Raw genomic sequence first — 11,449 nt, 5'->3', positions numbered from 1 at the left:
AAGGGATATCATCTTTGAAAAGTGCAGTAACTTTGTGAGTGGGTATCACATCTATAAAAGTACATATATGCACTAACTGCATATTTATGCATGTACAAAAATAAAAATAATACATTTTTAATACATATTTTATACAGAAAAGCTTTCAAATTAAAAAATTTGCATAATAAACTAAACATAAACACTTTTGCCGGGTTTTGAAGTGCTTCTGGAGAGTTTGCAAATGTTCGCGTTATCGTGAAAACTCGTGAATGATAATTAGTTAAGTTCCAATGAAAAGTTCGCACTATTGTGAATTTGCTCAAATCGAATCGCGTAAGTTTGGGGTATTACTGTGCTGAAAATTATGCCAACTTAATGATACTCAAATCCTGTTGTTGAACTAGGTAAAATACTAGTACCTTATGGGAGTAAACCTGAAGGAATTTTGGTTTTTTAGAGATCAAATACTTTCGGTTTTTTAGAGATCAAGTACAAGAGAATTTTTTTTGTCAATTATCTTACAAACCATGCAATTACATTTTAAAAATACAAGATAAATTTTGAAAGTATTCTTGCCAACATCTGGAAACGAAGATGCTTAACTATACCTTAAACCAAAAATTCTAATTAGTGACAAGAGGTATTCATACAATCTAGTTAAAATTCTTTGGATGCATGAAAACAGAACCAGATTCCAATTTGTAAAGAATACTGATAGGTGTACTTAATAAAGAATTGGAAAAACTTCCTAATATTGTTGTTCCTGAAAATCTCCAGTGACCTGCGAATATGGGTTGAAAATCTCCAGTGACCTGCGAATATGGGTTACTACTAGTTCCCAACATAACATATTAACCCCTATGCAAAAAGCCTAGATATCAGTTTTATACATATAGCACTGCACAAATGTTAATTCATAATACAAATATATAAATAATATATATATATATATATATATATTATATATATATCTATATATATTAAAAAATATATATATATATATATATAGAAAAAATATATATAGATATATATATATATATATAATATATCGATATATATATATATACATTTTTTTAAGCTGACTTCATGTACTAGATGCAAGATAAAACTCCTCTAAAATACCTTTCTACCAGTCTCAGCATATCAGGGAAAACAAAATTACAAAACATGTCAGCGGTAAAAGATAACAAATATGCCTACCTCGGTGAGAAAATATTGAACAAAGAAACAGAAAACACAAGAAGGCAGTCTTATGTCCAACAAGATGGTGAACTTTACTTGACAAACCAAGTTTAAGTGTAATCCTATAAGCAAACGAGAAATTAGCCCCCTAAGACACCCTAACAGTTAAATCATCAATATCAAGGCTATTTGTATTTCTGAACTTGGTTTGACCTACTGAGACTAGTGGGAACTAATGCAAAGTTGAGGAAGTAGCATCAATATCACATGCATAACAAGAATGCATACAACTAAGTAGGCAAGTCTCAATGCATTAAGACTCCTAAGATAGTCTCCTAACAATATTGGAGTTAAATACTCACCTAACAACTTTACAGTAATTCTAATTTGTCCAGCCTTGAAGACAGTAACTTGAACTTTTGTACTGGAGGTGCTGAACATCCACGCAATTCCAGGTTTCATCATACCATTTATTCTTGCTTATTTGATCTATTACCTACAGAAATATCCTTCTTTCTTGGCATAACAAGAACAATGTAATGAGCAAACTTGTGAAAACCTTGCTTAAAAATTATTGGTTACTTTTTACAATAAATCACTAACCTAAAGGACTACAAAGATATCTCAATAAAGCTGTACAAGAAAATAAAAGTTAGTCTTACCGGGGTTTGTGAGTTCAAAAAATTATCTGGGACTAAAAGGGTTCTTGGATTATAGTCTGGGTCACTGGGACGTCTCCTTTCCCTATCTCTGATATTTTCTGGTTTTAGCCAAGAACATTTCATAAAAGGCCATTCCTCCCCTCCTTCATTTGATTTAGCTGGTGTCTGCAATAGCGTTTATACATTTTCAAAGATTCTAATAGCTGCAGTAATGAAGCATTTTAAATTAATATGTCAGTCATCAGACATCAATATCTCATGAACAAATATTAAAGTACAAGGAAAATCCTCACCTCCTTTGCTGCAAAGAGAGACAACTTTGATTTTGTACTTTCTGACACTTTTGGTAAAATCGATGTATGTGATGGAGTTTTCACTGAAGATGGAGAATCTATAAACGAGGAGCCTGCTTTACCTGATGGAGTGGCCGATGGCTTTTTCCGCTTGTTTGGTTTCTGTCATTAAAAAAAAAAAAAAAAAAAAAAAAAAACTCATAAATATCAATCATCTCACAATTGTCTCAAACATATGACAACAAAATGATTACTCATATAAAACTGTGCCATTACTTAAAACTACATTGAACTGCACTGTCCACGGCATTCTTGTCCTACTTTTCATAGCTACTGTTTCATATTTATGTACTTATTGTTAGCTGACTTTATTTTAAATCTTTCTTGCAGAATATTATTCAACCTATATGAAGAATGGACAGATATTCCTTTAAACAGGAAGTATTGAAAATTATTGCTACATCAGCTGCATTTAGTTCATATGACTGTAGATTTGATCAATCTTTCCAATTGAAACTTTCTCTATGTTACCTCAGTCTGTAAGTAAGTTCTATATTCATTTCATCATCAGAGGAAGGATATCAGTCTTAAAAAGATTCTTTTAATAACAACAAAATTCAACAAAAGTGAGATTCAATTAGGTGTGGGTCATCAGGTAAAACTGATAGTGTTCAATTTCTCTCTTTCTAATTGGAATACACACTGTGTGTTCCAATTAGAAAGAGAGAAATTGAGAAAATCTACTACCAAGTAAACTCAGCTGACAATTTTCAACATAAACTTCTATAACAAGACATTCTATCCTCTAGATACTTAGAATGTCAATGGCCTTTTGGCTTGTTCACAAGAATGCATTTTGGCCAACTTATCATAACAGCATGAGTAAGCATTCTGACTCAGGTATCTGGTAACATTTCTCAATAAAAATAACACAAGGGTGGAACTGTTACCATCAGTAGTGAATTGCACAGTAATAGCAATTATGATTCCCAACCACTGAGGACAACAGATACATCAAAAACAAATATCTGAAGACATACTTTTTTTTTTTAAATTAATATTTTGGGGGTCTGGAACGCATTAATTGCATTTCCATTATTCCTTATGGGAAATATTGTTTCAGTTTTCGTACACTTCGGGCTTTGTGGGAGATTCCAAAACGGATTATGTACAAAGTTATACAAAGTATATCTTAGTTTTACCAGACCACTGAGCTGATTAACAGCTCTTGTAGGACTTGCCCGAAGGATTAGATATTTTTACGTGGCTAGGAACCAATTGGTCACCTAGCAACGGGACCTACAGCTTGTTGTGGGATCCGAACCACACTATATCGAGAAATTAATTTCTATCACCAGAAATAAATTACTCTGATTCCGTGTTAACCGAGCCAGGAATCGAACTTCAGACCACCGGATTGGCAGCCAAGCGCGAAAACCACTCATCCAGCAAGGAACACGGATTAGGCACAAAAAAGGATTATGTACAAAAACTGACGTTCCACTGTAAGAAGAACATATTCATACCTTGATGGGAGAATCAACTTCCGATTCTGCCTCTGGTTCCGACATATTTGCTTCATCTTCTCCTGAGCTTCCAGAGTCTTCACTCTCTTCTGCCTCCTTCTCTGAAATATATGAAGTGGAAAAAAAAATAGTATACAGACAGCAGACTACTATCACATTAAATAAATATTGTAACTGTGGTTTATATTACCATTTGAACCTTTGAGGATCTAATTCATTACAAGAACAACACTGAATCTAATGGATCTGAAGTTAATCAAAGGTCAAAAAGGCAGATTTGTTGCGAAAAATTAACCTGAAAATATTTATTACTTAAATTCACATCTCTACCAAACATGCTTTCTTATGTAAAGTAATCTGTATTTTTCCTAGGTATACAAACCAGAATCTTTTATCAAAGTGTCCATGAGCATGAGCAACTTGTGATTCTGAAGTTCATATCCTTCTTGTAGTAACAGAGGTGAACAAGAACACTGAAGCAACAGTAACCATACTATGACATTGATTTATATCATAAACACAAGCGACTGGAAGGTAAACCATTTAAATGATAAAAATCCCTGATCACAAGCCATCACTAATCACCCTCTACATCATTCACTAAAGATTCCAGCACATCACTTCTTTATATGAAGACTTAGAATAGTTATGCACCCTAAATTCAGTTTTCAAATTACAACCTTGGTTTCAGGTACAGTAATACCTCATGCTGTGTTAATTCGTTTAGACATGACTTTTGATAATGATCTAGGTTGAATTAGAATTTTAAATAATAACCTAGACACCCTATTAACCCCTTTAAACAACCACTTAACATTGCTAAAAAAAAAACTGTACATAACAATAAGTTATTTCTTAAGTTACAAATTTTGCTGTCTTTTTAAGTGTGTAAATTTATGCATACTGAATATAAAGAATTTAAAGAAAAATCATACGAAAATTATGGTAAATTTTTCCCATTAGTTCTTAATAAAAACTGTTGTACGATTAAAAGCCTCATGTCGAAACAACTTGCCTAGCCCTATAACGCCAGTCGGACGTATTCAATGTCGATATAAATTGTCTGTTGGGTGCCGATTGGACGTATGGTACGTCGATATAAAAAAAGTTTTTTTAAAAATTCGCGGAAAAATAATTATAGGCCTACTAGGCGAAAACTATTGAATCACATGCCTTGGGGGATGCCGGGAGCTCATGGATCAAGGTGTTGTTTTGTTTACAATTGATACACAGGCGCGCAAGCGCAAATTTCTTTCTTCTCACACTAAAAAGTATCAGCGACACATCTCAGAAATTATTTTGTCACTTTGACATAATTTTTGCACCATTCTATATTAGCCGTTACATGGAGTATTATATACGAAAATGTGTGCAATTTTAATTAGAATACAACAAAAAACAACTCATGATTGTAGCTTTTATCAGTTTTGAAATATTTTCATATAAATAACGATAAGTGCCAAAATTTCAACCTTCAGTCAACTTTGACTACCGAAATGGTCGAAAAACGCAATTGTAAGCCAAAACTCTTATATTCTAGTAATATTCAATCATTTACCTTCATTTTGCAACAAATTGGAAGTCTCTAGCACAATATATTGATTTATGGTGAATTTATGAAAAAAAAAAAAACTTTTTCCTTACGTCCGCCCGGTAACTCTTCCGAAAAAATCATAAATTTTTTTGTCCGATTGTCGTAATGTTTGCACCATTTTAAATTAGCCGTTACATAAAGTTATACATATGGAAATGTGCGCAATTTCATGTAGTATACAACTAAAAACAACCCATAGTTGTAGCTTTTATCAATTTTGAAATATTTTCATATAAATAACGATAAGTGCCAAAATATCAACCTTTGGTCAACTTTGACTCGACCCAAATGGTAAAAAAACGCAATTGTAAGCTAAAACTCTTACATTCTAGTAATATTCAATCATTTACCTTTATTTTGCAACAAATTGGAAGTCTCTAGCACAATATTTCGATTTATGGTGAATTTATGAAAAAAAAAAAATAAATAAATAAATAAATAAATCCTTATGTCCGCGTGGTAACTCTTCCGAAAAAAATCTGAAATTTTTTCGTCCGATTATCGTAATGTTTGCACCATTTTAAATTAGCCGTTACATAAAGTTTTATATATGAAAATGTGCGTAATTTCATGTAGAATACAATAAAACAACTCATGGTTGTAGCTTTTATCAGTTTTGAAATATTTTCACATAAATAATGATAAGTGCCAAAATTTCAACCTTCGGTCAACGTTGACTCGACTGAAATGGTAAAAAAACGCAATCGTAAGCAAAAACTATTACATTCTAGTAATATTCAATCATTTACCTTTATTTTGCAACAAATTGGAAGTCTCTAGCACAATATTTCGATTTATGGTGAATTTATGAAATAAACTTTTTCCTTACGTCCGCCAGCAACTCTTCCGAAAAATCATAAATTTTTTCGTCCGATTGTCGTAATGTTTGCACCATTTTTAATTAGCTGTTACATAAAGTTTTATATATGAAAATGTGCGCAATTTTATGTAGAATACAACAATAAACAACCTATGGTTATAGCTTTTATCAGTTTTGAAATATTTTCATATAAATAACGGTAAATAGAAAAAACACGTCCTTTGGTCAACTTTAACTCGACCGAAATGGTCGAAAACTGCAATTATAAACTACAACACTTACAGTCTAGTAATAATTAATCAATTACCTTTATTTTGCAACAAATGGGAAGTCTCTAGCACAATATTACGATTTATGGTGAATTTTTGAAAACGGCTTTCTTTTACGTCCGCAAGTTACAAATTCATGCATCATTTTGTGATAATATTTTCTGCGTTGCCTTGATCGTTTTACAATGTGTTTATACCAAAATGATCACAATTTAGTGTACAATACAACAATAAAAAATTAACTTGTTAGCTTTAACCGTTTTGCTCACAGCGCGATTTGTATACAATTATATATGAAATTTTTTTCACGCTGTCATATATCTCAATAGTATTTATATATGATAATGATATTTTTTTCATTTCTGATGGTTGCATACTAAACTTCAGGCAATGACAAAAAAAAAAAGGAGCCAAAAATGAACTCTTAATCTTGAAAACTAAGCGTGCTGTGATTTTTTGAAAAAAAAAAAAGTTTTTTTCGCTTCAGCGTTCTCGCGAATGCCGCCGGCATATGGGAGACGATTTTTAAAATGCCGCTTCGGTGTTTAAGGGCTAGAAGCATTACTTATTGTGTTCCTGAAAACATAATAGTTCTCCATCTTACCTGGCTTATACTCATCTTCAGACTCGCTATCAGAGTGGAGGATTATTCTTCGGCGCTTTTTATTTGGTTCTTTCACACTGTCATTCTTATTTTTGCGGGACGATGATTTACCAACATTAACATCTACATTTTCTTTGCTTTTGTCACTATCATCTGAAAGAAAAGAAACAATTGCAACTCATTCACCTGACAAAGAAAGTGAAAACTTAATGTTTCTAACTCACCTGACAAAGAAACTGAAAACTCAATGTATCAACCAGAATACAGGTAGTCCTTTAGTTACGATAGGGATATGTTGCAATAACCCCATCGTTACTCGAAAATATTGTAACTCAAGAGGCAGCTTAACCTACACTACATATACTCTAAACATGTACAGTAGTGTACTGTTAATTCTTTTTGATTTTCTGCTTCAAAGTGATGGAATGCCTCTTCATCACACGACCAGCATGAGACTTGCTTGGGCATTTGGATGACATGCTGATCTTACACAAATGTGTTTTAAACAGTTTAAAATGGACAAAAATCACACACAACCAATATCACTATCGTAACTTCAAAATATGGCAACTTGAAACATCAGAACTCTGGACTACCTGTACTGCTATTACTACTACTACTACTACTACTACTACTACTACTACTACTACTACTATAAAAAAAAAAAAAAAAAAAAAAAAAACTCTGGATGACAGGGAGGGTGAGGTGGGGCTAGAAGCTTATGCTAACTAGAAAAATAAAGCAAAAATGTTATTGTTATAATACAATTAAGTTTGTTCATACTTACCTGGCAGATATATATATAGCTGTATTTTCTGACGTCCGACAGAATTTCAAAACTCGCGGCACACGCAGTGGGCGGCCAGGTGGTAGTACCCATTCCCGCCGCTGGGAGGCAGATATCAGGAACCATTCCCATTTTCTATTCATATTTTATCAATGCCCCTGTCTCCTGAGGGGAGGAGGGTGGGCACTCTAATTATATATATCTGCCAAAAAACACAACAATTAAAAAACTAACCTAACACCTAACTAAGGGATAGGGAAAGAGCTACCTCCAGCCCCCAAGACTGTGTCTGCAGAAATGTTTGGCCCAAGGGAATTGCAGTCGTCATAAATCGTTCTCACATCCCTTAAGTAATGTGAGGCGAAAACAGAACTGCTCCTCCAAAAGGTGCCATCAAGAATGTCCTTGATTGACATGTTCTTTTGGAAGGCAAGAGAGGTAGCAACAGCTCTGACTTCGTGAGCTTTCACTCGTAAGAGGCTCAAATCAGTCTTCTGACAAGATGAATGAGCCTCTTTAATGACGTCCCTCAGGAAGAAAGCCACAGCATTCTTAGATAAAGGTAATTCCGGTCTCTTCACAGAGCACCAGAGATTACCTGAGGGACCTCTTACCTCTTTAGTTCTATGAACATAGAACTTGAGAGCCCTGACAGGGCACAGGACTCTCTGGTTCTTGGCCCACCAGACTTGACATACCCTTAATTTCGAAGCTTTTCGGCCAAGGGTTAGACGGGTTTTCATTCTTTGCCAAGAAAGTTGGACTCAAAGAGCAGACAGCATTGTCTCCTTTGAAGCCCACTAGATGACTAAAAGCTTGGATTTCACTAACTCTCTTCGCCATCGCCAGAGAAGTTAGGAAAAGAGCCTTCCTTGTCAAGTTCCGAAGAGACGCTGATTGAAGAGGTTCAAACGGACTTGACATCAAAAACCTAAGAACTACGTCAAGGTTCCATGAAGGCGGTCTCGCTTGAGGAATCTTCGAGGTCTCAAAAGATTTCAAGAGATCATGAAGATCCTTGTTGTCAGAAAGGTCCAGGCCTCTGTGCCTAAAAACCGCTGACAACATGCTCTTGTATCCCTTAATGGTCGGGACTGCTAATTTCTGCACATTCCTAAGAAAAAGCAGAAAATCGGCTATCTGGTTTCACAGAGGTCTTGGGGAAGAGGAAACTCCCTCCTTTTTACACCATGCCCTGAAGGAAGCCCACTTCGATTGGTAGACAGCTCTTGTAGATGCTTGTCTTGCATTTGCGATTGCTCTCGCAGCTGCTTTCGAAAAACCTCTCGCTCTGGCCAACTTTTCGATAGTCTGAACGCAGTCAGACCCAGAGCGGAGAGATTTTGGTGATACCTATCGATGTGAGGCTGTTTGAGTAGATTCTTTCCTCCAGGGTAGGCAACGTTTCCTTGGGAAGTCTTGACAAGGGAAAAGACATGACCTCCATGAACCATTCTCTCGCTGGCCACATCGGGGCGATCAGGGTCAACCTCGTCCCTTCCGAAGCCGCAAACTTCCTCATGACTGTTCCCCCCATGATCTTGAATGGTGGGAAGGCATACAGGTCTAGGCCCGTCCAACTCCATAGCAATGCGTCCACAGCGATTGCTTCTGGATCTAGGACCGGGGAGCAATACAGAGGAAGCCTCTTCGTCCTCGACATCGCGAATAAGTCGACCAGAGGACGTCCCCACAACTTCCAAAGATCTTGACACACGTCTTTGTGTAGGATCCATTCCGTCGGCAGGATTTGGTCCTGACGACTGAGAAGGTCCGCCCTGACGTTCTGCACTCCTGCTATGAATCTTGTCAGGATCGTGATCATCTTCACCTTTGCCCACAGCAGAATCTCCTTCGCTAGGTGAAACAAAGTCCGGGAGTGTGTTCCTCCCTGATTCTTCAAATATGCGAGGGCTGTGGTGTTGTCTGAATTGACTTGAACGGTTTTGTTCATCAATCTTTCTTCGAAGAACTGCAGAGACAGGAAGATCGCTGCTAGTTCTTTGACATTGATGTGCCAGGCTGCCTGTTCCCCTCTCCAGGAGCCTGACACTTCTTCCCCTCCTAGTGTTGCTACCCAGCCCGCAATGGAAGCGTCTGAAAACAACACTAGGTCGGGGCTCTTTATCGACTCTGAGATCTTCAAGATCGCATTGAGATCGTCCTTGGCCTTCCATTCATCCGCAAGGAAAAACTGGAGAGGCCTGAGGTGCAGTCTTCCCAAGGAAACAAACCTTTCCAGCGAGGAAATGGTGCCCAGCAGACTCATCCATTCCCTCGCCGAGCAAGTTTCTTTCCCCAAGAAGGCTGAGATTTTCTCTAAGCCTAGCCGCTGACGTTCCTGGGATGGAAACGCTCGAAAAGCCACTGAATCCATCTGAATCCCCAGATACACGATGGACTGTGTCGGGGTCAGATGCGACTTTTCGAGGTTGACAAGAAGTCCCAAGGACTTCGCTAAGGCTAACGTTAACTGAAGGTCCTTCAGACACTTTTCTCTCGACGACGCTCTGATAAGCCAATCGTCGAGGTAAAGGGAAACTCTTATCCCTGAAGAGTGTAGCCACCTCGCCACATTCTTCATGATTACGGTGAAAACCATCGGAGCCGTGGTCAGGCCGAAACAAAGGGCTCTGAACTGCCACACTTTGTTGCCTAAAACGAATCTTAGGTATTTTCTTGAAAGAGGGTGGATCGGAACGTGAAAGTATGCGTCCTGCAGGTCTAAGGACACCATCCAGTCGCCCGGTCTCCAGGCTCCTTGAACAGACTGAGGCGTCTCTATCTTGAATTTGATCTTTTCCACAAAAAGATTGAGCCTGCTTACATCTAGGACTGGACGCCAACCCGACAACTGCTTTGGTACTAGGAAAATCCTGTTGTAAAAACCTGGAGACCCCAGGTCCGCGACTTGTTCCACCGCTCTTTTCTCGATCATCTGTTGTAAAAGATCGAACAAAACTCGTTTCTTTTCTCCCTGATATGACGGAGAAAGGTCTCTGGGAGTCGTGGAAGAAGAGAGGATCCAAAAAGGGATCTTGTACCCCTGCTCCACAATCTTGAGGGACCAAGGGTCCGTATCTCTCTCTCTCCATGCTCCCGCAAAAGACTTCAGTCTGGCTCCGACTGGTGTCCGAAGGACATAACTTTCACTTAGATGGCTTGGGTTTAAAGGAAGCTCTTCCTCTTGCAAGCCCTCTCCCTCGAGGAGCTGCTCTCGAGGGAGGAGCCCCCACGAAAGGGTTTAACCTTCTTCGGAGGTCGCACAAAGATTGAAGTGGAAGGAACTGCCGGACGTCTCGAGGACTGGGCTAAAAGGTCCTGTGTCGCTCTTTCCTGCAAGCTACTTGCTAGGTCCTTGACCAAAGTCTGGGGGAAGAGATAGCTCGTAAGAGCAGTTCCGCTTTCTGAGCGGGTGTAAACGATCTAGCTGTGAAGTTACACAGCAAAGCTCTCTTCTTCAGGAAGGCATTCCCAAAATGAGAGACAAGCTCCTCCGAACCATCCCTGACGGCCTTGTACATGCACGATAGCACGCTGGACAGCTCCCCCAAACTGAGAGAATCAGGGCTTCTAGATTGTAAATCTAGAACTCCCAAGCACCAGTCTAAGAAGTTGAAGACTTCAAGAGTCCGTAGCAGTCCTTTCAAATGATGGTCTGTCTCCGTAGGGGTCCACGACACCTTGGCAGTGGATAAGAGGGACCTCCTCTGAGAATACACTAAGCTAG

General features: G+C 37.8%; 1 protein-coding gene across 1 annotated transcript in view; it reads right to left on the bottom strand.

The window, feature by feature from the left end:
• Positions 1-11,449, bottom strand: part of LOC135212184 (DNA mismatch repair protein Msh6-like) — a 35,058-nt gene that overhangs the window by 5,759 nt on the left and 17,850 nt on the right. The window contains exons 4-7 of the mRNA XM_064245629.1: positions 6,933-7,085; positions 3,646-3,746; positions 2,120-2,281; positions 1,827-1,991 (exon numbers count right to left, since the gene is read on the bottom strand). Coding sequence (XP_064101699.1) covers positions 1,827-1,991; positions 2,120-2,281; positions 3,646-3,746; positions 6,933-7,085 — 581 coding nt within the window. The remainder of the gene's footprint in view (positions 1-1,826; positions 1,992-2,119; positions 2,282-3,645; positions 3,747-6,932; positions 7,086-11,449) is intronic.

This window comes from Macrobrachium nipponense, chromosome 40 (assembly GCF_015104395.2).
Source record: "Macrobrachium nipponense isolate FS-2020 chromosome 40, ASM1510439v2, whole genome shotgun sequence".
Classification (NCBI taxonomy): Eukaryota; Metazoa; Arthropoda; class Malacostraca; order Decapoda; family Palaemonidae; genus Macrobrachium; species Macrobrachium nipponense.
The sequence above is the reverse complement of the archived record's forward strand: the minus strand, read 5'-3'. Positions and strand labels throughout refer to the sequence as shown.